Source organism: Myxocyprinus asiaticus, chromosome 9 (genome assembly GCF_019703515.2).
Source record: "Myxocyprinus asiaticus isolate MX2 ecotype Aquarium Trade chromosome 9, UBuf_Myxa_2, whole genome shotgun sequence".
Lineage (NCBI taxonomy): Eukaryota > Metazoa > Chordata > Actinopteri > Cypriniformes > Catostomidae > Myxocyprinus > Myxocyprinus asiaticus.
Genome location: NC_059352.1, coordinates 42,917,151 through 42,943,105, shown reverse-complemented (window position 1 = coordinate 42,943,105; position 25,955 = coordinate 42,917,151). Strand labels below are relative to the sequence as shown.

The window sequence follows — 25,955 nt, the reverse complement described above, 5'->3', positions numbered from 1 at the left end:
ATGCACAACTATTACAAAAGATACAAATAGTCATTTCAATTTGTATAATCCGTCTAATTTTTTTAAATGATAAACATCTTGCAGATTCTGTAAGGGGCACGCAAACTTATGAATTCAACTGGATAAACACACACACCCACCTGCTTCCTTTATTCCCTATATACCCCCATATTTATAAAGAAAGAATCTTTTTTGTTTTGTCATCATCTAGTTAGATTCTAACTGTACTATGGTGTACTCAGTAAATGAGTTTATGGTGCAATTCACAGCATAAGAGTAGCCTTCAAATAAGGTTATATTGATGGGGTCTCTACTGCAAAACCTCTGCAGCCACACGGTCTCACCCATGCCATGAATCTTTAACAAGAACAACCTGAATGTTAAACAAGCAGAAATGTCTCTGATGGAGGGAAAACTGGGATATCACCATCAATGAAATTCAGAGAAGAGATGAGAGGAGACATAGCTCAAATGAAGTCCTCTCTCTCTCTGTCTATCTCCTCTGGAGGTCATGACAGCCTCAGGAATTAGCACAGATTTCATTACATGAGCTTGATATCAAACAAACAGAAAATACAGCTAAATTATCTGTGGACATTTGAGACCAGCTTAACACCAGAAAACTTGGTTTAGGGGAGTTTCTTGATGCCTCTTGACTCCCTACAAAACATTATTGGTGTCCAAGGAAAGCTCATGACCTTTTCTGTTGTGTTTGGGTAGTTGACATGCCATTTCAAAGTGTCAGCAGTTTCCTGCAGCATGACATTATATGCTTCATCTAAAAACTATGTTAAACAACAGTTTTAATTATTGTACATGAAGTTTTAAATGATGTCATATACACTCACTGAGCTCTTTATTAGGAACACCTGTACACCTACTTATTCATGTGATTATCAAATCAGCCAATCACATGGCAGCAGTTCAATGCATAAAATCATGCAGATACGGGTCAGCAGCTTCAGTTAATGTTCACATCAACCATCAGAATGGGGAAAAAATTTGACTGTAGTGATTTCGATTGTGGCATGATTGTTGGTGCCAGACGGGCTGGTTTGAGTATTTCTGTAATTGCTGATCTCCTGGGATTTTCACGCACAACAGTCTCTAGAGTTTACTCAGAATGGTGCCAAAAACAAAAAACATCCAGTCAGTGGCAGTTCTGCAGACAGAAACGCCTTGTTGATGAGGGAGGTCAACAGAGAATGGCCGGACTGGTTCGAGCTGATAGAAAGGCTATGGTAACTCAGATAACCACTCTGTACAATTGTAGTGAGCAGAATAGCATCTCAGAATGCACAACACATCGAACCTTGAGCCGGATGAGCTACAACAGCAGAAGACCACATCGGGCACTTTATTAGGACCATAGTGTTCCTATCAAAATGCTCAGTGAGTGTATATTGAGTACTTACCTGGAATTTTTGTGCTTTTGTATGTAAAATGTATGTTGTAAAATGTATTTATAAGCAGTGACAACACCTAAAATATACACTTTCCTCTATACAATCTTGTGAATTTTAACCTAAATTCTTGATGTTCAAAAAAAAAAGTACATGTTATTGGTCAACTATCCATTTATATGTTCTATTATTATATACTGATGTTTTATTTATGCCATTTGTGGGATAAATTCACACGTCTTTGTATCTCTCACTGTTTAAGTGTGATTTCTCTCTCTCTCTCTCTCTCTCTCTCTCTCTTCTCACTGGGGTTTCAGTACCATGCCAGCCTTAATTAAAAGTCTCTATAAACTGGGCTATTTATAACACTACTTCATGAAAACACACACCACAAAAGAGGCTTTTTGGGCAGGGATGTCTTTCAATTTTTGAGACGTGATAAATTATTGACAGTGTTTAGGGACACACTGACAAGTATCAGGATGGAAAAGCTTGTAAATTTTACTAGCTAGTTTGTCTTTGCTGGTTCAATGCCTTTCCTATCTATTTAGCCCTCTAAGAGGAAGAAAGATATAGGAAACCTATATTCATCCCTGTTTTTGCCAAAGATTTTTTACAGCATTATGCTGAGTATCTAAGCATAATACTGACTAAATTTCCATGGCAAATTACCAGTTTATATCAGACCTGACTAAACAGTCCCTCTATCACACACTAACACAAACACACACTTACAAACACACACAGATGGCCTTTTCAAAACATTCCCTGTTGCTATGATACAGAGAGATGGTATTAGCATTGGATATTAATTGGATTTCATAGTTCAGATGTGACTTTCCAATACAGAGTTTAAGCAGGAAATTAGGCATGGTTTGTTGTGAGTAACAGCATATGTTTATGTACAAGTGTATGCTGGAGTGTGTGTTTTTGTGTAAACTGATGCAGTTGCATATTTTGCAGAAAATGCTTTACAGCAGTTTTATTGCTTACAGGTCTCTATGAACATTTGTCATAATTATAACATGTACACACACACACACACACACACACACACACACTCTGTTTGCATTGTGCAGTTTAGTGAGCTCAGTTTTGAGATCCTATAAATGAAGCGTTGTGCAGCACCTGGCCTCAGGGATCCAAATAATTGTAACACTGTGTCACATAAATTATTTTCCTCACTTCATTTTCTTTTCTGGTTGAGTGGGCTCAGTCTTGACATTGTGTGCTGGTGAGCTAGAGCAGCTGGAGCAAATAAAAATTATGTCTCTCTCTCTCTCTCCATATTTTTCTTCTTCTCATCCACCATGCTCAATTTGTTTAAATTTTTCCCTTTTTCTCTCTCTCACTTCTGACAGACAGGTAGTCAGCAATTTAAGAAAGTGCTGTCAGTAAATGGGTATGATGGAAAGGCATGATAGCTGTTTAAGATAAGAAGCCAAAAAGATAAGAGACATGAAAGAAATGAAATGTAAAGAAAAAGATGTGACTTATACTGTTCTTTGATGAAGAGCAAGAGAAAGAAAGAAAGAAAGAAGTCTAACTTTGTTCTAGTCTGGCTGGAGAGGTGTGGTTGAGTCGGTCTAATGAATCCATGCTGCCCTCCTTCACCAAATAATCAAAGCTCAAGATGAACATCATGACCACGCCTTCCTGGTTCTTCACAGGAATTATGTGTGTCGTGCACTGAAAGTCTGATCCTGCAGACATGAAAAGAGAGACATAAAAAATTATTTACATAAGTATTTAATATCAAACTATTACTGAATTTAATGACATGAGCATCTTTCAGTTTATAAATGAACTCTGACCTCTGATTAATTCTGGTTAATTAAAGTTTTTTTCTGATTTGTTCTAGTTAATTAATCTGATTGTTCGGATTAAACATCAATATAAATGTAGAGGCAGAAGAAGGTTGTAGAAAGCAGGTTACATCTGCTACTTCACTACATAAACAGGCATTTTGCATGTACACGCTGATGTTCATTCAGTTTGACAGCTTCAGGCTTCATTCCTGACAGGCAAAGACGGGGGTCGTCATGGCAACTAAAGGGCAAGATGGCCCTTGAGAAAAGCAGAATGTAGTCGAAGCTCTGATGGGTCTTTAAATTTGATGAAACAAACTGTGGATTTCAGTAGATTTCAATATTGGGGCACAAGAGTTATCAGACATGATAATTAGCCAAAGGCTGCCATCTCTAAAGACCTAATTGTCTTCATTATTGTCATAACCATTATCATTTTCATAATCATCAATCAGTTTTTCCAGTGCATATGAGCAGTTGGCTTTACAGTAATAAGACACTAGCAACAGTCCAACCATTGATAATTACCAAAATAATTTACAAGCTCTGTCCCTGTCCCAACTCAGGGGACAGGGACAGAAATTTTTTATCTTTGAAATTTTTTTTATTATGATGTATTCTAATTTTTTGAGATAGTGAATTGGTGGGTTTTTGTTAAATGTGAGCCAAAATCATCACAATTAAAAGAACCAAAGACTTAAACTACTTCAGTCTGTGTGCACTGAATTTATTTAATACACGAGTTTCACAATTTGAGTTGAATTACTGAAATAAATGAACTTTTCCATGACATTCTAATTTATTGAGATGCACCTGTACACCCATTCACACATACACACACACACACACACACACACACATATACCCTCCATACCCTGTATTATAGGCATATTTGTTACCATATCTAATCATGTTACTATTTAGTTTGTAGTTGGAAGATGGAAGATTATCGACTGCATTGTATTGATTATTAATTGATATTACTGCATCAGTAAACTTTGTTATACTTTAAAGAGCAGTGTTTTGGAATTGTTCTGCATGCACCTCTTTCAAGGGATGGCACGGGATGTCAATGCTCGGATTCAAGCCTTCATTGTTTACCTTTTGAATGTCGATGTTCTCTGGACGTCAACATTCCTAAGAGAACAATCCTATATTGAGACTCTTATACTGTCTGGTTAGCAGTCCTTGATTCCAGGGTAGTGCTCCGGCAATATTAATCCTTCTTAATATTCTATTGATTTTGATAATTGATAGTTATCTTTGATGATTGTTGATTTGAAGGATTAATAAGCTAATGTTGATTCTAATCAATGTTTTATTGATTTTAATAATTAATCATTATCTTTGATAAGTATTGGTTATTGCTAATAACCAAACCCGCTCCTGAATGAAGCACCCAACAGCTTCATGATTCTATATCATCTCTGCAACAGAGAAAGATGTGGTTTTGTTTTCTGGACAAATCACCTACACCTTCGAACAAATGTAACAGCTTATAAACTGAACTCTGCACAATTGTGAAAAAATACAGTTAGGGATGGGCACATATACCAGGGTTCTTGGTAATGACAGCAATGATCGATCATGGAAACACAATAATTGCATGACATTTTACGCAAATACACACTATACGCAAACACCAAAAACTGGCATATTTTTGTATCTTGGGATTAATTATGCCATCATTTTTGCCGATACCTTGCGTTTCAACAGACAGCAATTTGAGGCGACATTGAACACAGTGACTTTAAGTCCTTACAGTTGACATGATTGAGAACAAAACAAAAGCAGTTTTTTAGATCCACTTTATTTACACCTAGAGGTATATAATGTCAAATCAGCAGTTTCTTAGGCTGAGAGTCTCAGAATTGATCATAATCTATATCATTACATTTTTTTAAAAGTTTTCTTACAATGATTCCAAACTCTTGACCCTCTTTTTTTTGTTTTTGTCAAGTTATAAGCCTTTAATTTTGTGTATGCCCCTGAAACAGGAAATCTTTAAAAACACCCTCAGAGTTTAAAGGGTTAATAATATTGGTTTCTATGGTTGCTGTGCAGTGATATACAGTATATAAGTGAAGAGGTGTTCCACGTAATAGCTGTTGCTAATAAGTATTTTAGCATGGCTGGAACACTGTATTGACCAAACAGCATCCAGTATCGGACCTATCCCTTTTATAATGAATGATATTGATAAAGCACAGCAATAAATGTAATGTATTTTCTCCCTTTCTCCTTCTATGTGTGTGATGAATGAAATAAGAGAGGCAGGTATAAGCCCCGAGTAAGCCAGCTATGACTCTCTACTACATCACTGTCAATATTACCACATAATGCAATACATCCTGAGAGAGTGAGAGAGTAATGTGGTATTATCACTTTAGGCCAAGAGGAACAAACCGCAAGACATACACTTTGAGCTCTACTAGTTCTTTTTTATACTTTGCCTCGACAGTACCTTCAGAGAAAATGCAGCTCTGACCAGAGATAGACTGGGACAACATAAACAGCCCAAGTCCTATGCAAACCCATCATGATGCATAGCGTATAATCACTATATGTATTAAATATCCTTTTAGATGAAGCCCTTTTGGTTTTGTTAACTTGCCCACAAGTCAGCCGACCCGCTGCGAAATGTCCCAGTGCCTCCTATGGCCAGTGCACCGCTTACTCTAAACTCACGCATCCTGAAACAGTTATCCCTTTTCTAAAAACTGAGAAATGTGTGTCTCTAACACAATTACAACAAAATTAATCAAATGTAAGAATAAATCATGCAGAAAAAACATATTTTAAAATTATACAAAACTACAATTACAAAACTACTACAATCTAATTTTGACACATTACACTAAAAGATCTACAATTCTTACCCTAAAAGTCTAACAATATTTTTAAAATAGAGTATTGTCTACAAAAAAGTAGAAGAAAAAGAAATTATTCTGCAGTGATGTTTTCCAGAGCCTGTAATGGCATTTGGATACTTTGGGTATTGGCTTATGCTCTGTGTGGAATAGAATTTATTGCCAGACTGGGCATAAATATCAGTTTTACAGCAGGAATGTTTATGGAGTGCAACAACCTGTCAGTTCTAATCCCAAACAGTCTGGGTTGGTTACATTTGGTATTAACCTACGTGAGAGGCAAATTCAGAAAATCATTGAGAGAAACATTTGTGCATGTGCGTGTGTGTGTGTGTGTGTGTGTGTGTGTGTGTGTGTAGACTGAATGGAGAAGAGAAGTTTAAGAGATTAGCTCTATGGAACTGAATGAGCACTTTAAACGCTTGAATTTCATGCAGCTGTGGTGCTGCTTTAAGTGCATTAAGGGCAAAGGAAAAAACATCCAGCACACACAGGTATGTTTACATAGCTATGGGGACTTACCATAGACTTTTATTGTTTTTAAATAAAGCTAAATTATAATTACACCTAGTACAAACTGTCTATTCACACCCAATTTTCAACAAAAAAAGATTTTAAAAATAAATACAAATATAATTGAAAAAATAATTATTAAAAATGATTTACTACTATTTGTTTAAAAACATTTATTAACTAAATTATTAATTATTTATAATCTATTATTTAATAATAATTATTGGTTACAATTTACACTATACAATATGCCACCTTTAGTTTATGCATTATTTATTATGAACTAACAATTAACAATATTTTTTTTATAGCATTCATTAAATTTGGTTAATGTTAATTAAAAAATTTACTATTTTTAATTATATGTTTATGTTAGCTAATAATGCATTATCTAATCTTAATATGTACAATAATGTTCAAATATATTAGTACTAATTAACATTAAAATAGATGAATAAATTGTGTAAAAATATTGTTCACTGTTAGTTCACGACACGTTACCGTTGCGTTAACTAATGTTAATTTATACAACCTTATTGTGAAGGGTTACTTACTGTAAAGTGTAATTATTTAATGTTTAAATTATTTTAAAAACATTTCCCATCAAGATTGCCCCCAAATAAATTTTTTAGCACTTTTGTCCTTAAAGTTTTGCAAGGTTCAAAACACACATAAAAACACATTCACACACATTCTTTGGATTCTAGCTCTGTAAACTGATTTATGGACCACATGTGGAGTGGGGAAATCAATAATTCTGTTTTTGCAAAACTGGACAATTGTGTGCAGTCCAACAATAACTTCAATCTCACTGGTATGGGTGTTTGTTTATGTGGATGCATGCACATGTTTGTGCAGTGTGGACATAAAATTCACCCCATTACTGTGACCTCAATTAATAAAGAATGAATCTGTTGACCCAGAGACGTCTTAAATGAAATGTGATCTGATGCTTGTCTTGAGAGAGTAAAGCAGGAGAAACCACAGTCAAATTAACTGAGATACACTGAGAGAGGTGAATAGGGCACACAGTGCTTTCAGCATTAATGAGCTTAAACTATTTAAAAGTTAAGACTTGTCTGCAAAATGCCGGCATTATCTACCGGTAGAAAATTAACATAACAGAAACAGTTTGGGCCCCGTTTCCCAATAACAATCAATCTTAGCGTTTAAGAGCATTTTCTACCAGCAATTTTACGAACGGTCATTATTTTTTATGTGCATTTCCCAAAACTGCAGTTAACATGAACGAGCAATTGACCTAATTGACTACATATTTACATATTGTATTTACAATAATTTTGTGCAGAACAATCTATTTATTTTACACAATCTGCTTCCATAATCAGGTGTAAATCCGTAATATTTCGTTTTCACAAATTCCTATCTGTATAAAAGCTTACAGGATTAGTGAAGACAGTGGAGGCCCTGTGTATGATCCTGCTAATTACAAGCATTCATTTAATATTACGAGGTTTGGAAGAGGTGCTTTAGGGACATTCACATATAAAGCGGAGGTTTGCTCTTTACTCCCAAAAATGACGGTGACAGCAATGCAGCATGCGTGGTGCTACACAACTTGTAGTGCTGGTGAGAGAGCCTTTGGGTGTCAGAGAGGAAGAGGAGACGAGGATAAAAGCGTCTCCCAAATGAATAAATGTAAATCATGTTTGAGTCAAGAAAAACATAATATTTTTTCATGAATAAAAAACACTAAGATTCACTAAGAATGAATTGCGCCCACTAAAAATGCAATTTTTTGCACGTGCTAACTGCACTTGCTTAACACTCGATTCACTAAAGGAATTAGGCAGATCAGGGAATGGCGCAAAAAAACAAACAAAAAAAAAAAACACAAAATCGCTGCTGAACGCAATTTTCACACGCAGTTCTCTTAAACATGTAGGAAGCTGGAAATTTTGACTTTCCAAGTTGAATGGAATGCAGCATTAAAAAAATATGCATTACACCATGGTGGGTATGACCTTGTTTTCTCAAGATTCAGGATAATGTTTACAATGTGTCAAATACATTTATTTACACAACAATTTGGGCTGTGCACACTGATCCAGGATGATCAGAGCCACACTTCACAGCCAGAGAATAAAATTAATATAACAAAGTCAAACATCATATCTAATGCAACTTGCACAAGCATTTCTCCAAGAGACAGTTTTTTGTGTTTAATAAGTAGTGCATTTGTCAAGAACCAGAAATTTTACTTTAGTTCAATTTTAGCATTGCTTTTCTTTAGTTTCAAGCACTATCAAGCATCTCAGAACAGAGGCTGCATCAATCAGAGTGAACGCCTGCTGGCATTACAGCATGAAAGAAAAAGAGTAGCCTTAAACCAGACAGAACAGTGCTCAGGTACTGGTCAGGTTGCAATCTTCATTTCTCACATATTGCTTGTGTAACTGTCCTGAGATGGACTGGGTAACACATAGGGGAGAGCTGTTACAAAATTCTGCAGCTCTTGCCCATTGGTTCTCCCCTCCACTTACAGGAGATGCAAGCCACAGTTTCACTGTCTGTGTTACCTTTATCTGTTACTTGAAAGGTTAATCATGTGCCCTGTTCAAGGTTGAGCTTACACAGGTCAAAGAGGAGACCCACGATATAATAATGCATTTACACTATTACATAGATGTTTGGTGAAATAGCATCTCAACTCCAAGCAAGACGTATATGATGACAGCAGATATTTAAATGGCTCCAAATTATTCCCAAGACAAAATTTCTTAAGGTCACATGTATTCTGAGCTAAAGGGAACACTCGTTGGTGTTTCCTTCAGAATGTTGTTCACTAAAAAATTTTGATCTGAAGGTGCGTGTAAGCATGTTTTTATGTTCTTTTGTATATGAAGAGACAGAATATATTGAGCTCAGTTCTTGTTTCAAGATGATGGAAATTTCATTAGATTCAATTTCCACCATCAATAATTAAACCTACAGAGTCCTTGGAGACTTCTTTAGACAACGTAATCCATACACACCAACACACACAAACACGCACATGCATGCATTCATACCTTGGAAAGGCCTTTTTAAATCAATAAGCTGAAGGTGCATCCATTCACTCATTTCTCTCTCTTTCCTATTTTTATTCCTGGAATTTTGTTGGTGACATTTATCCTGAAAGACACTTAAGGAGCTTTCCTGTGTGATCCGTTAAGTGATTTGTCCATTAGTGTGTACTGTACATACTGTATGTGGCCCAAAAAGTATATGGACACTTTAGGTTAGCTTTCAAATTATAAACCAAAGATATATTGTTCAAAATATAAAAATAAATTGGACACTTTCTGTTTTTAGAACATTTTTGCCTTTATTGTGATAAACAACTGCACTAACAAAGATTTTAACCTAAAAACATTTAACATATCTGAATCAACCTGACTACATTAGGTTGCACCAACTAATGTTGAGGGTTAAATAAGGTAGAAATAGGTCATTAAGGTATCAATTGCAGGTTTCCATTTTTAAAAGTGTGCTTGTGTGGACTTGTGTGAAGGTTACTTGTTTCAAAAATTACTTGGAAATGGCAGCAGTTGGTTAAATGTCATTGCAATAAAATGTTAGTTCTGAGAAAGGCAGATTAGAATGTTATTTCTGAGAAAGGCAGATACCACTTAGTTTGATATTTTGTTTCTAATGCAATGAAATTCATACATTAAGTATGACCTAAGTGTTTGTTATATATACAGGTGCATCTCAATAAATTAGAATGTCGTGGAAAAGTTCATTTATTTCAGTAATTCAACTCAAATTGTGAAACTCGTGTATTAAATAAATTCAGTGCACACAGACTGAAGTAGTTTAAGTCTTTGGTTCTTTTAATTGTGATGATTTTGGCTCACATTTAACAAAAACCCACTAATTCACTATCTCAAAAAATTAGAATATGGTGACATGCCAATCAGCTAATCAACTCAAAACGTCATGGTTACTGGTGTAACCTCCGTTCCCTGATGGAGGGAACGAGACGTTGGTGTCGATGTAGTGACACTAGGGGTCACTCTTGGGAGCCCGAGACACCTCTGGTCTTTGATAAAAGGCCAATGAAAATTGGCGAGTGGTATTTGCATGCCACTCCCCCGAACATACGGGTATAAAAGGAGCTGGTATGCAACCACTCATTCAGGTTTTACGCTGAGGAGCCGATATAAGGTCCGGCCATTTCAGCGGGTAGTTCAGCGTTGTGGCAGGAGGGACCAACGTCTCGTTCCCTCCATCAGGGAACGGAGGTTACACCAGTAACCATGACGTTCCCTATCTGTCACTCACTCGACGTTGGTGTCGATGTAGTGACACTAGGGGTCCCTATACAAAACGCCACAAGGCTGAACTGTGTTACGTGAACTGGCGGTGTGTGGTGGGCAGACTTGCTGTGTGCCTCATAGCCAGCGCACCAGGTCGACACGTAACCTCCCCCAACACAGTTATGAGTGTCGAACGGCCCTACTTGGGGACAAGTCGACTACCCAAAGATAGAGACGGGCTTAACCCAGTCGTGGCCTCTTTTCCCCTTCTCTTTTTCCACTCCCTAAAAAAGAAGGGGGATTATCCGACTGGGCCGCCAGGTCTAGTCGGGGGGTGTCCCTCCCAAGGGGAGGACACTGCGGAGACCACACCTCGCCCCAAGAGGGGGGGATATTTAAGTGGAAGAATACATCACATGGTCTTTCCAACCATGTGGAGAGCCTTCAAGGTAGATCCTGCCCAATGGGGGAGGAGGTACTACAACATGGAGACTGGGGCAGAGGGGCTCAGCCCAAGGAAGACGCCGTTTGCCAGCAGGGAAACGAGCTAGCGGAAGATATAGATCGCATGGGGTTAGCCTTACAGGGAACCGCCACATGCGGAGCACCTACCCCAGCACCGGGCTCTTAGATAGCACGTGTACTGGGCCGGCAGTGAGTCTCTCCGAAGACTCGACTGCCACAGGGCTCGGAGGAAATCAACCAGGGAACAACTTTTGTGAACACTACTGGGAATTAACAGCGCACGTCTTCAGCTCAAAAGGAGGTGGGAGGCGCTATGTGCAAGCGATACACCCGGCCGGCTATCCCGGGCTTATCCGCTTGTGTTGCGTGCCACTACCTGGGCCGAAACCGGTTCCACCCGGAGGTTGTAGAACCTTGCAAAGGTGTTGGGTGTTGCCCAGCCCGCTGCTCTACAAATGTCTGTTAGAGAGGCACCTCTGGCCAGAGCCCAAGAAGCCGCTACACCCCTGGTAGAATGGGCCCGTAGCCCTACCGGGGGCGGCATGTCTTGGGCGAGATATGCCATAGATATGGCATCAACAAGCCAGTGGGCGATCCTCTGCTTGGAGACAGCGCTTCCTTTCCGCTGTGCCCCGAAGCAGACAAAGAGCTGCTCAGAGAGTCTAAAGCTCTGCGTGCGATCCAAATAGATGCGCAAAGCACGCACCGGACACAGCAACGCCAGGGCTGGGTTTGCCTCCTCCTGGGGCAGCGCTTGCAGGTTCACCACCTGGTCCCTAAAAGGAGTGGTGGGAACCTTGGGCACATAGCCCGGTCGGGGTCTCAGGATCACGTGAGAATAACCCGGACCGAACTCTAGGCACGTTTCGCTGATAGAGAACGCTTGCAGGTCACCTACCCTCTTGATGGAAGTGAGCGCAGTCAGGAGGGCAGTCTTCAGGGAGAGTGCCTTCAGCTCGACTGACTGCAAAGGCTCAAAGGGGGCTCTCTGTAGGCCCTGAAGAACTACGGAGAGGTCCCATAAGGGAACGAAGAGCGGTCTGGAGGGATTCAGCCTCCTAGCACCTCTTAGGAACCTGATGATCAGATCGTGCTTCCCTAAGGACTTACCCTCAACTGCGTCGTGGTGTGCTGCTATGGCAGCAACGTACACCTTCAAGGTGGAAGGGGACAGCCTCCCTTCCAACCTCTCCTGCAGGAAGGAAAGCACTGATCCGACTGCGCATCTCTGGGGGTCTTCGTGTCGAGAAGAACACCACTTAGCGAACAGAGACCACTTCAAGGCATACAGGCGCCTCGTAGAGGGGGCCCTAGCCTGAGTGATCGTGTCTACCACCGCGGGTGGTAGGCCACCTAGGTCTTCCGCGTCCCGTCCAGGGGCCAGACATGGAGATTCCAGAGGTCTGGGCGCGGGTGCCAGAGGGTGCCCCGTCCCTGAGAAAGAAGGTCCTTCCTCAGGGGAATTTGCCAGGGGGGAGCTGTCGCGAGGAGCGTGAGGTCCGAGAACCATGTCTGGGTGGGCCAGTAGGGCGCTACCAGGATGACCTGCTCTTCGTCCTCCCTGACCTTGCACAGTGTCTGTGCAAGTAGGCTCACTGGGGGAAATGCGTATTTGCGAATGCCAGGGGGCCAGCTGTGTGCCAATGCGTCTATGCCGAGAGGAGCCTCGGTGAGGGCGTACCAGAGCGGGCAGTGGGAGGATTCTTGGGAGGCGAACAGGTCCACCTGAGCCCGACCGAATCGACTCCAAATCAGCTGGACCACCTGGGGGTGGAGTCTCCACTCTCCCCTGCGGGGAACCTGCCGTGACAGCGCGTCCGCTGTAACGTTGAGGTTGCCCGGGATATGAGTGGCTCGCAGCGACTTGAGGTGCTGCTGACTCCGGAGGAGGAGACGGCGGGCGAGTTGTGACATACAGCGGGAGCGCAGACCGCCTTGGCGGTTGACATATGCTACCGCTGCCGTGCTGTCTGTCCGAACTAGCACGTGCTTGCCCTGGATCAACGGCCGGAACCTCCGCAGGGCGAGCAGAATTGCCAGTAACTCGAGGCAGTTGATGTGCCAACGCAGCCGCGGACCCGTCCAGAGGCCGGTGGCTGCGTGCCCGTTGCAAACAGCGCCCCAGCCCATCTTGGAGGCGTCTGTCGTGACCACGATGCGCCTGGAGACCAGTTCTAGAGGAACACCTGCTCGTAGAAACGAGAGGTCGGTCCAAGGGCTGAAAAGACGGTGACAGACCGGTGTAATGGCCACGCGGTGTGTCCCGTGGCGCCATGCCCGTCTCGGGACTCGAGTCTGGAGCCAGTGCTGAAGCGGCCTCATATGCATCAACCCGAGCGGGGTGGCCACCGCCGAGGATGCCATATGCCCCAGGAGCCTCTGAAAAAGTTTCAGTGGAACCGCTGTTTTCTGTTTGAACGCCTTCAAACAGGCCAGCACCGACTGGGCGCGCTCGTTCGTAAGGCGCGCCGTCAGAGAGACTGAGTCCAACTCCAAACCGAGAAAAGAGATGCTCTGAACCGGGAGGAGCATGCTCATTTCCCAGTTGACCCGAAGCCCTAGTCGGCTGAGGTGCGAGAGCACCAGGTCCCTGTGTGCGCATAACACGTCTCGAGAGTGAGCTAAGATTAGCCAGTCGTCGAGATAATTGAGAATGCGAATGCCTACCTCCCTTAATGGGGCAAGGGCAGCCTCTGCGATCTTCGTAAAGACGCGAGGAGACAGGGACAGGCCGAAAGGGAGGACTTTGTACTGATACGCCCGACCCTCGAACGCGAACCGCAGGAAGGGTCTGTGTCGAGGAAGGATCGAGACGTGAAAGTACGCGTCCTTCAGGTCTACCGCCGCGAACCAATCCTGATGCCGGACGCTCGCTAAAATGCGTCTTTGCGTCAGCATCTTGAACGGGAGTCTGTGTAAAGCCCGGTTCAGTACTCGCAGGTCCAAGATTGGCCGCAACCCACCGCCTTTCTTCGGTACGATGAAGTAGGGGCTGTAAAACCCTTTCTTCACCTCGGCTGGAGGGACAGGTTCTATCGCGCCCTTTCGTAGGAGGGTAGCGATTTCCGCGCGCAGAGTAACAGCGTTTTCGCCCTTGACGAAGGTGAAGTGAGTACCGCTGAACCTGGGCGGGCGCCTGGCGAACTGAATCGCGTAGCCGAGTCGGACGGTCCGGATCAACCACCGCGACGGATTGGGAAGTGCAAGCCATGCGTCCAAATTCCGTGCGAGGGGAACCAAGGGGACAACGTCGTCGGACGTACCGGCAGGTGGGGCCTCGCGGCGGGGCGGAGCGCGAGGTGCCACAGCACGTCGTGGCCGTGCTGAGTCTAGGGACATCGAAGCACTTACCTGGCTCCTTGTGACCACCCCCGGAACAGCCTGGGACGGGGGAGGAAGAGGCCTGTCCTCGCGACCCGTGGAGGCTGTCACATCGGGGGTGGATTTGTGCCACAGCTGGGCGCTCAGGGGCGAAAAGGGCACCGCTGGAGCGCCAATCCTGCAAGATAAAGCCCGTGGACGGTAGTCGTGGTGACGACCGTACACAGCGGGTATGTGACCCAGGGAGGAAGGAAGCCGCTCTTTTGTTGAACTGTTGGGTACCGCAGCCACTTGGGCGTACGGCGAAATCAAACGAAAAGGCAACACAAGATTTTCCACCCGGCCCTCCACCGGGGGATGGAGTGGTCTTTCTACCAGCTCCAGGTGAGTGGGTTCCCTCGTCCCTGGGTTGTCCGTCTCAGGGGCGCCTCGAAGACCTCCGTGGGTTCTACGGTGCCGGCTGAGAGACGGGTGGCGTCGGCTTCCTGCGGTGGGCTCCACGCCGGGGCCGGGCCGGAGGGGCGGGCTGCGGCGGAGCCGGTGCAGTCACCGCAGGGGGACGCCCTTGGCGACGAGCAGACGGGGTGCGGGGTCTTGAGCCGTGCCGGGGCAGGATGTGCCGGATTGCCTCCGTCTGCTGCTTTACCGTCGAGAACTGCTGGGCAAAGTCCTCAACGATGTCGCCAAATAGGCCCGCCTGGGAAATGGGGGCAGCAATGAACCGTGTCTTGTCGGCCTCGCCCATCTCGACCAGGTTGAGCCACAGGTGGCGCTCCTGGACCACTAGTGTGGCCATCGTCCGCCCAAGAGACCGCGCTGTGACCTTCGTCGCCCGGAGGGCGAGGTCGGTCGCCGAGCGCAGTTCCTGCATCAAATCTGGGGCGGAACTACCCTCGTGCAGTTCTTTCAGTGCCTTGGCTTGGTGGACCTGCAGGAGAGCCATGGCGTGCAGGGCAGAGGCGGCTTGTCCAGCAGCGCTGTAGGCCTTGGCCGTCAGGGACGACGTGAGCCTACAGGGCTTGGAGGGGAGCTTAGGGCGTCCACGCCAGGTGGCGGCGCTCTGCGGGCATAAGTGCACTGCGAGCGCCTTATCCACCGGGGGAATCGCCGTATAGCCCCTGGCCGCCCTGCCATCGAGGGTAGTGAGAGCGGGGGAACTGCGGAGCCGGGTTCGGGCAGTAAAAGGTGCCTCCCACGACTTCGTCAGCTCCTCATGCACCTCCGGGAAGAATGGCACTGGAGCGGGGCGCGGACGGTCTGAGCGGCGCCGTGAGCCCAGAAACCAATCATCAAGCCGCGAGGGTTCAGGGGAGAGCGGAGGGTTCCACTCTAGCCCGATGCTCGCGGCCGCCCGGGAAAGCATGTCCGTCATTTCGGCGTCGGCCTGTAACTGGGCGACCGTCCCCGAAGGGGGAAGCCCAGCTGAGGCTTCTGCGTCCGACTGGACAAGCCCGCTCTCCGACGCTGCGCTCGAAAGCTCATCATCTTCGCGGGCCTCGAACGAGAAGCCAGACTCGCCGTGCGACGAGCCGGCGAACTCATCCGGAAGCCCGATTGGGGCAGACGAGCGTGCTGGGGAATGGGAGGTCCGCGGGGGGATACCCGGCGGAGGCGATCCCATTGAGGTCCCCAAATCGCCCCCAGCGCCAGCCGCGCTGACCTCAAACCCGTAGGTAGGAGGACCAAGGCGGGGAGCCGCTGGGGTGGCTTGCTTTCTTACAAAAGCAAGCCGCGACCGCAACGTTGCCATGGTCATGTTCTCGCAGTGAGAACATGAGCCATTCATAAACGCTGCCTCCGTGTGGGTCGCGCCCAGACACGAAAGACAGCGATCATGACCATCCGAAGTTGAGAGAAATCGACCGCAACCAGGAATAACACACGAACGGAAAGGCATCTTTAAAAAGACGCGTCTTTAAAAAGACGTTCCGTGTGTGCGCTCTTTTAGAGAAATATATACTCTTTTAGAGGGGAAAAATGCTCTTTCAGAAAATATACTCTCTAGTTTTTCTGCCGAAGCGCCCAGGGGCGTTCTCTGCAGTGCACCAGTGCAGAGGAGGGAGAAGCCGCTGAAATGCGCCGTCAGATCCAGCAGAGGTGAATGAACAGTGCTATTCAGCTCGATGAGCATGACCGTTCGGCTCCGAAGAGAAAATCTGAATGAGTGGTTGCATACCAGCTCCTTTTATACCCGTATGTTCGGGGGAGTGGCATGCAAATACCACTCGCCAATTTTCATTGGCCTTTTATCAAAGACCAGAGGTGTCTCGGGCTCCCAAGAGTGACCCCTAGTGTCACTACATCGACACCAACGTCGAGTGAGTGACAGATAGGGAACACCTGCAAAGGTTTCCTGAGCCTTCAAAATGGTCTCTCAGTTTGGTTCACTAGGCTACACAATCATGGGGAAGACTGCTGATCTGACAGTTGTCCAGAAGACAATCATTGACACCCTTCACAAGGAGGGTAAGCCACAAACATTCATTGCCAAAGAAGCTGGCTGTTCACAGAGTGCTGTATCCAAGCATGTTAACAGAAAGTTGAGTGGAAGGAAAATTGTGGAAGAAAAAGATGCACAACCAACCGAGAGAACCGCAGCCTTATGAGGATTGTCAAGTAAAATCGATTCAAGAATTTGGGTGAACTTCACAAGGAATGGACTGAGGCTGGGGTCAAGGCATCAAGAGCCACCACACACAGATGTGTCAAGGAATTTGGCTACAGTTGTCATATTCCTCTTGTTAAGCCACTTCTGAACCACAGACAACGTCAGAGGCGTCCTAAGGAGAAGAAGAACTGGACTGTTGCCCAGTGGTCCAAAGTCCTCTTTTCAGATGAGAACAAGTTTTGTATTTCATTTGGAAACCAAGGTCCTAGAGTCTGGAGGAAGGGTGGAGAAGCTCATAGCCCAAGTTGCTTGAAGTCCAGTGTTAAGTTTCCACAGTCTGTGATGATTTGGGGTGCAATGTCATCTGCTGGTGTTGGTCCATTGTGTTTTTTGAAAACCAAAGTCACTGCACCCATTTACCAAGAATTTTTGGAGCACTTCATGCTTCCTTCTGCTGACCAGCTTTTTAAAGATGCTGATTTCATTTTCCAGCAGGATTTGGCACCTGCCCACACTGCCAAAAGCACCAAAAGTTGGTTAAATGACCATGGTGTTGGTGTGCTTGACTGGCCAGCAAACTCACCAGACCTGAACCCCATAGAGAATCTATGGGGTATTGTCAAGAGGAAAATGAGAAACGAGAGACCAAAAAATGCAGATGAGCTGAAGGCCACTGTCAAAGAAACCTGGGCTTCCATACCACCTCAGCAGTGCCACAAACTGATCACCTCCATGCCACGCCACTAATTAAAGCAAAAGGAGCCCCTACCAAGTATTGAGTACATATACAGTAAATGAACATACTTTCCAGAAGGCCAACAATTCACTAAAAATGTTTTTTTTTATTGGTCTTATGATGTATTCTAATTTTTTGAGATAGTGAATTGGTGGGTTTTTGTTAAATGTGAGCCAAAATCATCACAATTAAAAGAACCAAAGACTTAAACTACTTCAGTCTGTGTGCATTGAATTTATTTAATACACGAGTTTCACAATTTGAGTTGAATTACTGAAATAAATGAACTTTTCCACGACATTCTAATTTATTGAGATGCACCTCTATGTATATATCCTCTGTGTGTAAGGTGAAGGAATTGTCTGGTTGAATTATTCATTGTCTGCAATCTCAATTTCTCAGCACAGACATTCAATTCACACACATACACATACGCACAAAGGTTCAAGCACTGTGACTGAATGTTCTTTGAGGAGCGTGTGAAAGGTCAGTTAATACTGCACTACAGGAGAAAGAGAAAACTCTGTAACACAAACACGCAAAGCATAGTCAATGTGTCAGGCAGACCATAATGAGCTGCTTCTGCTTGCTGCTTCTGAAAATGATCAGACTTCAAACCTTGTGAACCCATGTGTGAGTGCAAGTGAGTGTTCTTTTGTGTGTATGGGTTGCTGTTTTTATGTGTGTGAGAGACATGGAGAGAAAACATCATGGTAACTTGCGTAACCTCCGTTCCCTGATGGAGGGAACGAGACGTTGTGTCAATGTAGTGACACTAGGGGTCACTCTTGGGAGCCCGAGACACCTCTGGTCTTTGATAAAAGGCCAAAGAAAATTGGCAAGTGGTATTTGCATGCCACTCCCCTGGACATACGGGTATAAAAGGAGCTGGCGTGCAACCACTCATTCAGGTTTTATGCTGAGGAGCCGAGACAAGGTCCGGCCACTTCAGCGGGTAGTTCAGCGTTGTGGCAGGAGGGACACAACATCTCGTTCCCTCCATCAGGGAATGGAGGTTACGCAAGTAACCATGACATTCCCTTTCTGTCACTCACTTGACGTTGTGTCGATGTAGTGACACTAGGGGTCCCTATACAAAACGCCGCAACGGGCTGAACTGTGTTACGAGAACTGGCGGTGTGTGACAGGCAGACAACTTTGTGCCTCGTAGCCAGTGCACCAGGCTGACACGTAACCTCCCCCAACATAGTTATGAGTGTCGAACGGCCCTTTGGGGACAAGTCGACTACCCAAAAGATAGAGACAGGCTTGCCCAGTCGTGGCCTCTTTTCGCCTTCTTTTTTTCCACTCCCTAAAAAAAGGGGGAATATCCGACTGGGCCAACCAGGTCTAGTCGGGGGGTGTCCCTCCCAAGGGGAGGACACCGTGGAGACCACACCTCACCCAGAGAGAGGGGGGGATATTTAAGTGGAAAATACGTCACATGGTCTTGCTGACCATGTAGAACCTCGCAAAGGTGTTGGGTGTTGCCCAGCCCGCTGCTCTACAAATGTCCGTTAGTGAGGCACCCCTGGCCAGGGCCCAGGAGGCAGCTACATCCCTGGTAGAATGGGCTCTTAGCCCTACTGGGGGTGGCACGTCCTGGGCATGATATGCCATAGCTATGGCGTCAATGAGCCAGTGGGCGATCCCCTGTTTGGAGACAGCGTTTCCTTTCCGCTGTGCACCAAAGCAGACAAAGAGCTGCTCAGAGATCCTAAAGCTCTGCATGCGATCCAAATAGATGCGTAAAGCGCGCACTGGACACAGCAATGACAGGGCTGGGTCTGCCTCCTCCTGGGGCAGCGCTCGCAAGTTCACCACCTGGTCCCTAAAAGGGGTCGTGGGAACCTTGGGCACATAGCACGGTCGGGGTCTCAAGATCACGTGAGAATAGCCCGGACTGAACTCCAGGCATGTTTCGCTGACAGAGAACGCTTTCAGGTCTCCTATCCTCTTGATGGAAGTGAGCGCAGTCAGGAGGACAGTCTTCAAGGCTCAAAGGGGGCTCTCTGTAGACCCTGAAGAACTACAGAGAGGTCCCATGCGGGAACGAGGCACGGTCTGGAGGGGTTCAGCCTCCTGGCGCCTCTCAGGAACCTGATGATCAGGTCGTGCTTCCCTAAGGACTTACCGTCCACTGTGTCGTGGTGTGCTACCATAGCAGCAACGTACACCTTCAAGGTGGAAGGGGACAGCCGCCCTTCCAACTTCTCCTGCAGGAAGAAAAGCACCGATCTGACTGCGCATCTCTTGGGGTCTTCCCGTCAGGAAGAACACCACTTAGCGAACAGACATGGAGAGAGAAGGTCCTTCCTCAGGGGAATTCACCGGGGGGGAGGGGGCAGTATGGGGTGTGGGATCTTGAGCCATGCCGAGGCAGGATATGCCGGATAGCCTCCTTCTGCTGCTTCACCGTCGAGAACTGCTGGGCAAAGTCCTCGACGGTGTCGCCGAATAGGCCAGCCTGGGAGATAGGGGCAGCAAGGAACTGTCCCTTTTGCAAAATCCTGATTTCAAACAAATGTTAAAGACTGAAATCAGTGTTTATATGGAGACCAACTGGTCCTCGGTATCCTCTGTGGGCGTGGCTTGGGAGGCACTTAAGGCGGTTCTTAGGGGTCGGATCATACAGTATGCCTCATTCACCAAAAATCCAAAGCACGAGAACTCGTGGAGTTGGAAGGAAATATTAAAAGTGCAGAGGCAGAGCTGAACGCCGTATGTCATCTGATGGCCTCAGAGAATTGACCCGATTGAAATATAGATATAAAACTATTTTGTCGCAGAAAGTGGAGTTTTGGTTATTCAGGGCAAGACAGTCATACTTTGAGTCGGTGGACAAAGCAGGGAAGCTTTTGGCTAGATATATAAAGCAGAGAGAGTCTTTTTCTACCATTCCCTCAGTGAAATCGGCTGGTGGTGACATTTTTACCTCAGCCATTGATATTAATAATGCCTTTAAAGAATTCTATCTTGATCTTTATAGTTCCACATCTTTGTCTACTGATGAAGATATTAGAAACTTTGTGGAACCATTAGATCTTCCTAAACTGAAGACTGAGCAAAAAAACTCTCTTGATTCTGAGATAACCTTGGAGGAGATTGACGAGGTAATTAAGTCCCTACCTACTGGCAAGGCTCCGGGGCCAGATGGTTTTGCCGCAGAATTTTTTAGATCTTATGCTACAGAACTGGCTCCACTTTTGTTAGAAGTTTATACTGAACCATTAAAGAATGGAAAGCTTCCTCCAACCATGACACAAGCCTGGATCAGTCTGATTCTTAAAAAGGACAAAGATCCAAGCGAGTGTAAAAGTTACCGTCCAATCTCCCTAATCCAACTAGATGTAAAAATTTTGTCAACAATTTTGGCTAACCGATTAAGTAAGGTTATGACATCTCTTATACATATAGATCAGGTGGGGTTTATTCGGGGCCGCAGCTCTTCTGATAACATCAGGCGTTTCATCAATATCATGTGGTCAGTAGCGAATAATCAGTCTCTGGTCGCTGCCATCTCACTTGACGCCGAAAAGGTGTTTGATATGCTAGAATGGGATTATCTTTTTAAGATTTTGGAAATGTATGGGTTCGGGAGTACATTTATTGGTTGGATTAAGTTACTTTATAAACATCCTGTAGCAGCGGTACAAACAAATGGATTAATTTCAGATTATTTCACTCTGGCCAGGGGCACTCGGCAGGGTCCCCATTATTGTTCTGTCTTGCCCTGGAACCATTAGCAGCCGCGATAAGGAGGATGATTTTCCAGGGGTGATTTCGGGAGGTGTGGCGCATAAGCTTCTGCGTTACGCAGATGATATTTTATTATTCGTCTCCGACACCACTAGATCTATGCCTTGCCTCCACAGAATTATGAATTCCTTTTCCAAGTTCTCAGGATACAAAGTCAACTGGTCTAAATCTGAAGCTTTGGCTTTGACAGCGTACTGTCCAGTAACGGCCTTCCAGCCGGGCGCCTTCCAGTGGCCCAAACAGGGCATTAAGTATTTGGGAAATTTGTTCCAAGCAAATTTGTCTGATTTAGTTAGTGTTAATTTTGATCCCTTAATAAAAAAATTTCGAATGATGTGGACAAGTGGGCTTCATTACACTTATCGATGATTGGGAAGGTTAATGTAATTAAAATGAATTGTATTCCAAAATTCAACTACCTGTTACAATCTCTCTCTATAGATATCCCCCTCTCTTATTTCAAGCAATTTGACAGCATAGCGAAGTCCTTCATTTTGAATGGTAAGCGTGCCAGGTTAAATTTCAATAAGTTACATAGGCTGAGTGACAAAAGTGGGTTAGGCCTACCCAAGATTTGGTTTTATTATTATGCATTCAGTCTCAGACATTTGGCTCATTGGTCACTTCCACCTGAGAGAGCCCCTCCCTGGTTTTGTATTGAAAAGGAAGCTCCTGCCCCTATCTCGCCTCTGCATAGCCGTTCGATCAAATTAATCGGAGAAGTGAAGTCACACCCTGTTATTTTGCATTTACACTCGAGTGGTGATTACTGCTTTTAGAAAAGGTCATGAGGCATCAGTGTATTACTCCCTGCTAATTCAGAGTCTGGGGGACGGAGCTTTAAATTCCCTCAAAAGATTATGGGAGGAAGATTTAAATTTGGTTTTGGAGGAGGGAGTGTGGGCTAGGATTCTTAAAAACGTCAAGTCTGCATCTAGAGATGCAAGGGTGCGCCTTATGCAATTTAAGATTCTACATAGATTTTATTGGATCCCTTCTAAATTGTATAGGCTTGGTCTTAAGGACACACCCACTTGCTGGCGATGCCATTTAGAAGATGGAGACGCCACCCATGTTTTTTGGGGGTGTCATAAGATACAGGAGTTCTGGTTGAGGGTCCAGAATTTTATGGCCGACGTATTGGGTACTCGGATCTCCTTTTGCCCCAGGCTCTGTATTTTGGGTGATGGGGCGGTCATTGATGTAGGAGATAAGTACATGAAGAATTGGATCCTGGCCGGTGTTATGGTGGGCAGACAGGTTATCCTTAGAGGATGGTAGTCAGCTGGAGCCCTCTTATTTCGTGAGTGGTGCAAGGAGATGGGCAGGGTGGCAGCTTAGGAAGAGTTGTCATATAGAAGGCTAAGCAACATGGATATGTTCATCAGGAGGTGGGGCAGTTATTTGGCCTTTTTGGAGGGCTCTCGGGTAGGGGCAGTGGAGGGAGACGTGTTGTTTTAAATGTGTATGTTGTAGCCTTTTTGTTTTTGAACATATACTTTTTTTAAATGTATTTCTAAATATTTTCTTCTGTTTTATTGTTTGTTTGTGTCTCTTTGTCAATTGTATTTGACCACTGGGGTATCTGTTTGTGTTGGGTGGTGGGGTGGGGTGGTTAATGTTCGGGAGGAAGGGTTGTAAATAATATAATGTGATTCCATATATTCTGTTATTTATATATATATATATGTAAATATATGTATATATGATATATGGAATCAACAAAACTTTTAATACATTTTTTTTTTAAAAACACCATGATTGTTGGTGCCAGACGGGCTGGTTTGAGTATTTCTGTAACTGCCAATCTCCTGGGATTTTCACACACAACAGTCTCTAGAATTTACTAAGAATGGTGCCAAAAACCAAAAACATCCAGTGAGGGGCAGTTCTGTGGATGGAAATGCCTTGTTGATGAGAGAGGTCAACAGAGAATGGCCAGACTGGTTCGAACTGACAAAGTCTACGGTAACTCAGATAACCACTCTGTACAATTGTGGTGAGAATAATAGCATCTCAGAATGCTATTCTGAGATGCGGGTTGGTGCTGTTATGGTGGCACGAGGGGGACCTACACAATATTAGGCAGGTGATTTTAATGTTGTGGCTGATCAGTGTATCTTTTAAAGACTTAACAAATCCAGTGATTAATTCTAGATTAGTAGTGATTAGTTCGGAATCTTTTAACTTGGGTGTAACAAAAAACCTGTGCACCGGAACTTCCAGAAATTACATAGCAATCAGCCAATCAGATTTGCATGTTGATAGGGATGGGCATTTTGATCATTTTGACAATTTGAGTACTTGACAGATAAATCAGCTAACAAGTACATGTACCTCCATTTGTGCTATATTTTAATAGTTGGTCAGGCGTCATTGTATCTTGTTCTTTTTTTAGCACCCTGCAACAATAGTTTTTCAAATAAAATAAAAAATAAACTGTTCCATTCAGTTGCGTTCTTTCTGCCTATTTTTAATGCAGTGTTGACGCAAACTGCTGTCCCCCTCAAGCCAGTCGGGTTGCAGGGTGCTGCCCAAAATGGCAATGATGTTTGCATATAATTGTTACCGGAAGAAAAAAGTCACGCAATTATTGTGCTTTTATGATCAATCATGGCTTTCGCTTCCTAGAACTCAAGAGCATCTCTAATTGGAACTATCTATTAAAAAAGCTCTTGCCATTTTGTTTGCAATATGCATCAACTGGTCAGTGAAACCTCTATGGGCGTGCTGTCTGAGGCTGAGACTAGAATTAACAGCCTGTCTGATAGGACTAAAGATGGAGCCAGTCTTCGTGTTTACAGTATTTTTATCTCCTGATTGAAAAGCTCATAGGCTCAGCTTGGCTATCTCTTTACAGCGCTGTCACACTCATCTGCTCAGTCCTTCTCTAATTCTAATCTAATTGTATACTGATGTGAAAATGTTTGCAGTCCACTGGGGAATGAGTACAAGTTTGAGTTTATGGATTAATAGGGATAGAACATAATATTATCATATTTGTTTTTCCAACAAAAAATTCAAAATTTTTGTTCCTTTTGCAGAGTGCTAAATATTTTCACCCTCTGAAAAAGCATTTCACATTCTTGGTAATAATAAAGATGAATCACAAATCCTAATAGGGTTATATCTGCAGGTATGGGTTAACAGTACAGCAGTGCAGTCTGTGTCACTGTTCCCCTGAGCTGAGATTCCAAACACCATACCTACCAAAAGCACAAGAGCTATAAATACCTCTCTCTCCCACTCTCTCTCTCTCTCTCTCTCTCTTTGTGTCTCTTCTGTCTCTGCCAAAGTGAAACTGTAATATTTAATCTGCTGTGAATCATAATAGAAAGTGGATTTGTATCGACATATTTCATTTTCAAGAAATCTGAATTGATATTCAGAAGGGTGCAAATGTGAATAATTCCAATTTCATAAGTAAGTAAGCCCATGTGTGTGTGTGTGTGTGTGTGTGTGTGTGTGTGTGTGTGTATGTATGCTAGAGGTACTGAGATCGGAAAAGATCAATAATTGAGCCAGATGTTGGATTGAGTAGATTTTGAATGTGTTAACAGATCTTCATTATTTGTCATTCATCACCTGATCTCTGTGAGTACTAGGCCTAACAGCATCTATAAAGCCACTGACATGGTTGTGTTCAGTCTTTAGAGTGACAGGTATACAGCCATATGTGATATTTAATTTTTTCTTTTTAATAAATTTGCAAAGTTTTCAAAAATCTAGTTTTTGCTTTGTCATTATGGGGTATGGAGTGTAGATTGATGTGAAAAAAATAATAATTTAAAGCATTTTAGCATAAGGCTGTAACATAACAAAATGCGGGGGAAAAATGAAGGGGTCTGAATACTTTCTGAATGCACTGCATGCTTCTTGGAGATGAAAGTTCTATTCAGTGTAAAGAGTGCAACAGTCTGGTTCCGGAAGCGAAAATCCATTTATTTTCCCTCCCCAATTTGGAATTCCCAATTCCCAATGCACTCTAAGTCCTTGTGGTGGCGTAGTGACTTGCCTCAATCCAGGTGGCAGAGGACTAATCTCAGTTGCCTCCGTGTCTGAGACCGTCAATCCACGCATCTTATCACGTGGCTTGTTGAGCAAGTTACCGAGGAGACCTAGCGCGTGTGGAGTGCTTCACACTCTTCTCTGCGGCATCCACACACAACTCACCACGTGCCCCACCGAGAGCGAGAATCACATTATGGCA

General features: G+C 44.2%; 1 protein-coding gene across 5 annotated transcripts in view; it reads right to left on the bottom strand.

Annotated features, from left to right (window-relative positions):
- LOC127446469 (potassium voltage-gated channel subfamily H member 7-like) overlaps positions 1-25,955 on the bottom strand; it is a 92,690-nt gene that overhangs the window by 51,315 nt on the left and 15,420 nt on the right. For all 5 annotated transcript variants that reach the window (XM_051707408.1, XM_051707412.1, XM_051707409.1 and 2 more), the window contains exon 3: positions 2,951-3,106. In XM_051707408.1, the coding sequence (XP_051563368.1) occupies positions 2,951-3,106 (156 nt within the window). The remainder of the gene's footprint in view (positions 1-2,950; positions 3,107-25,955) is intronic.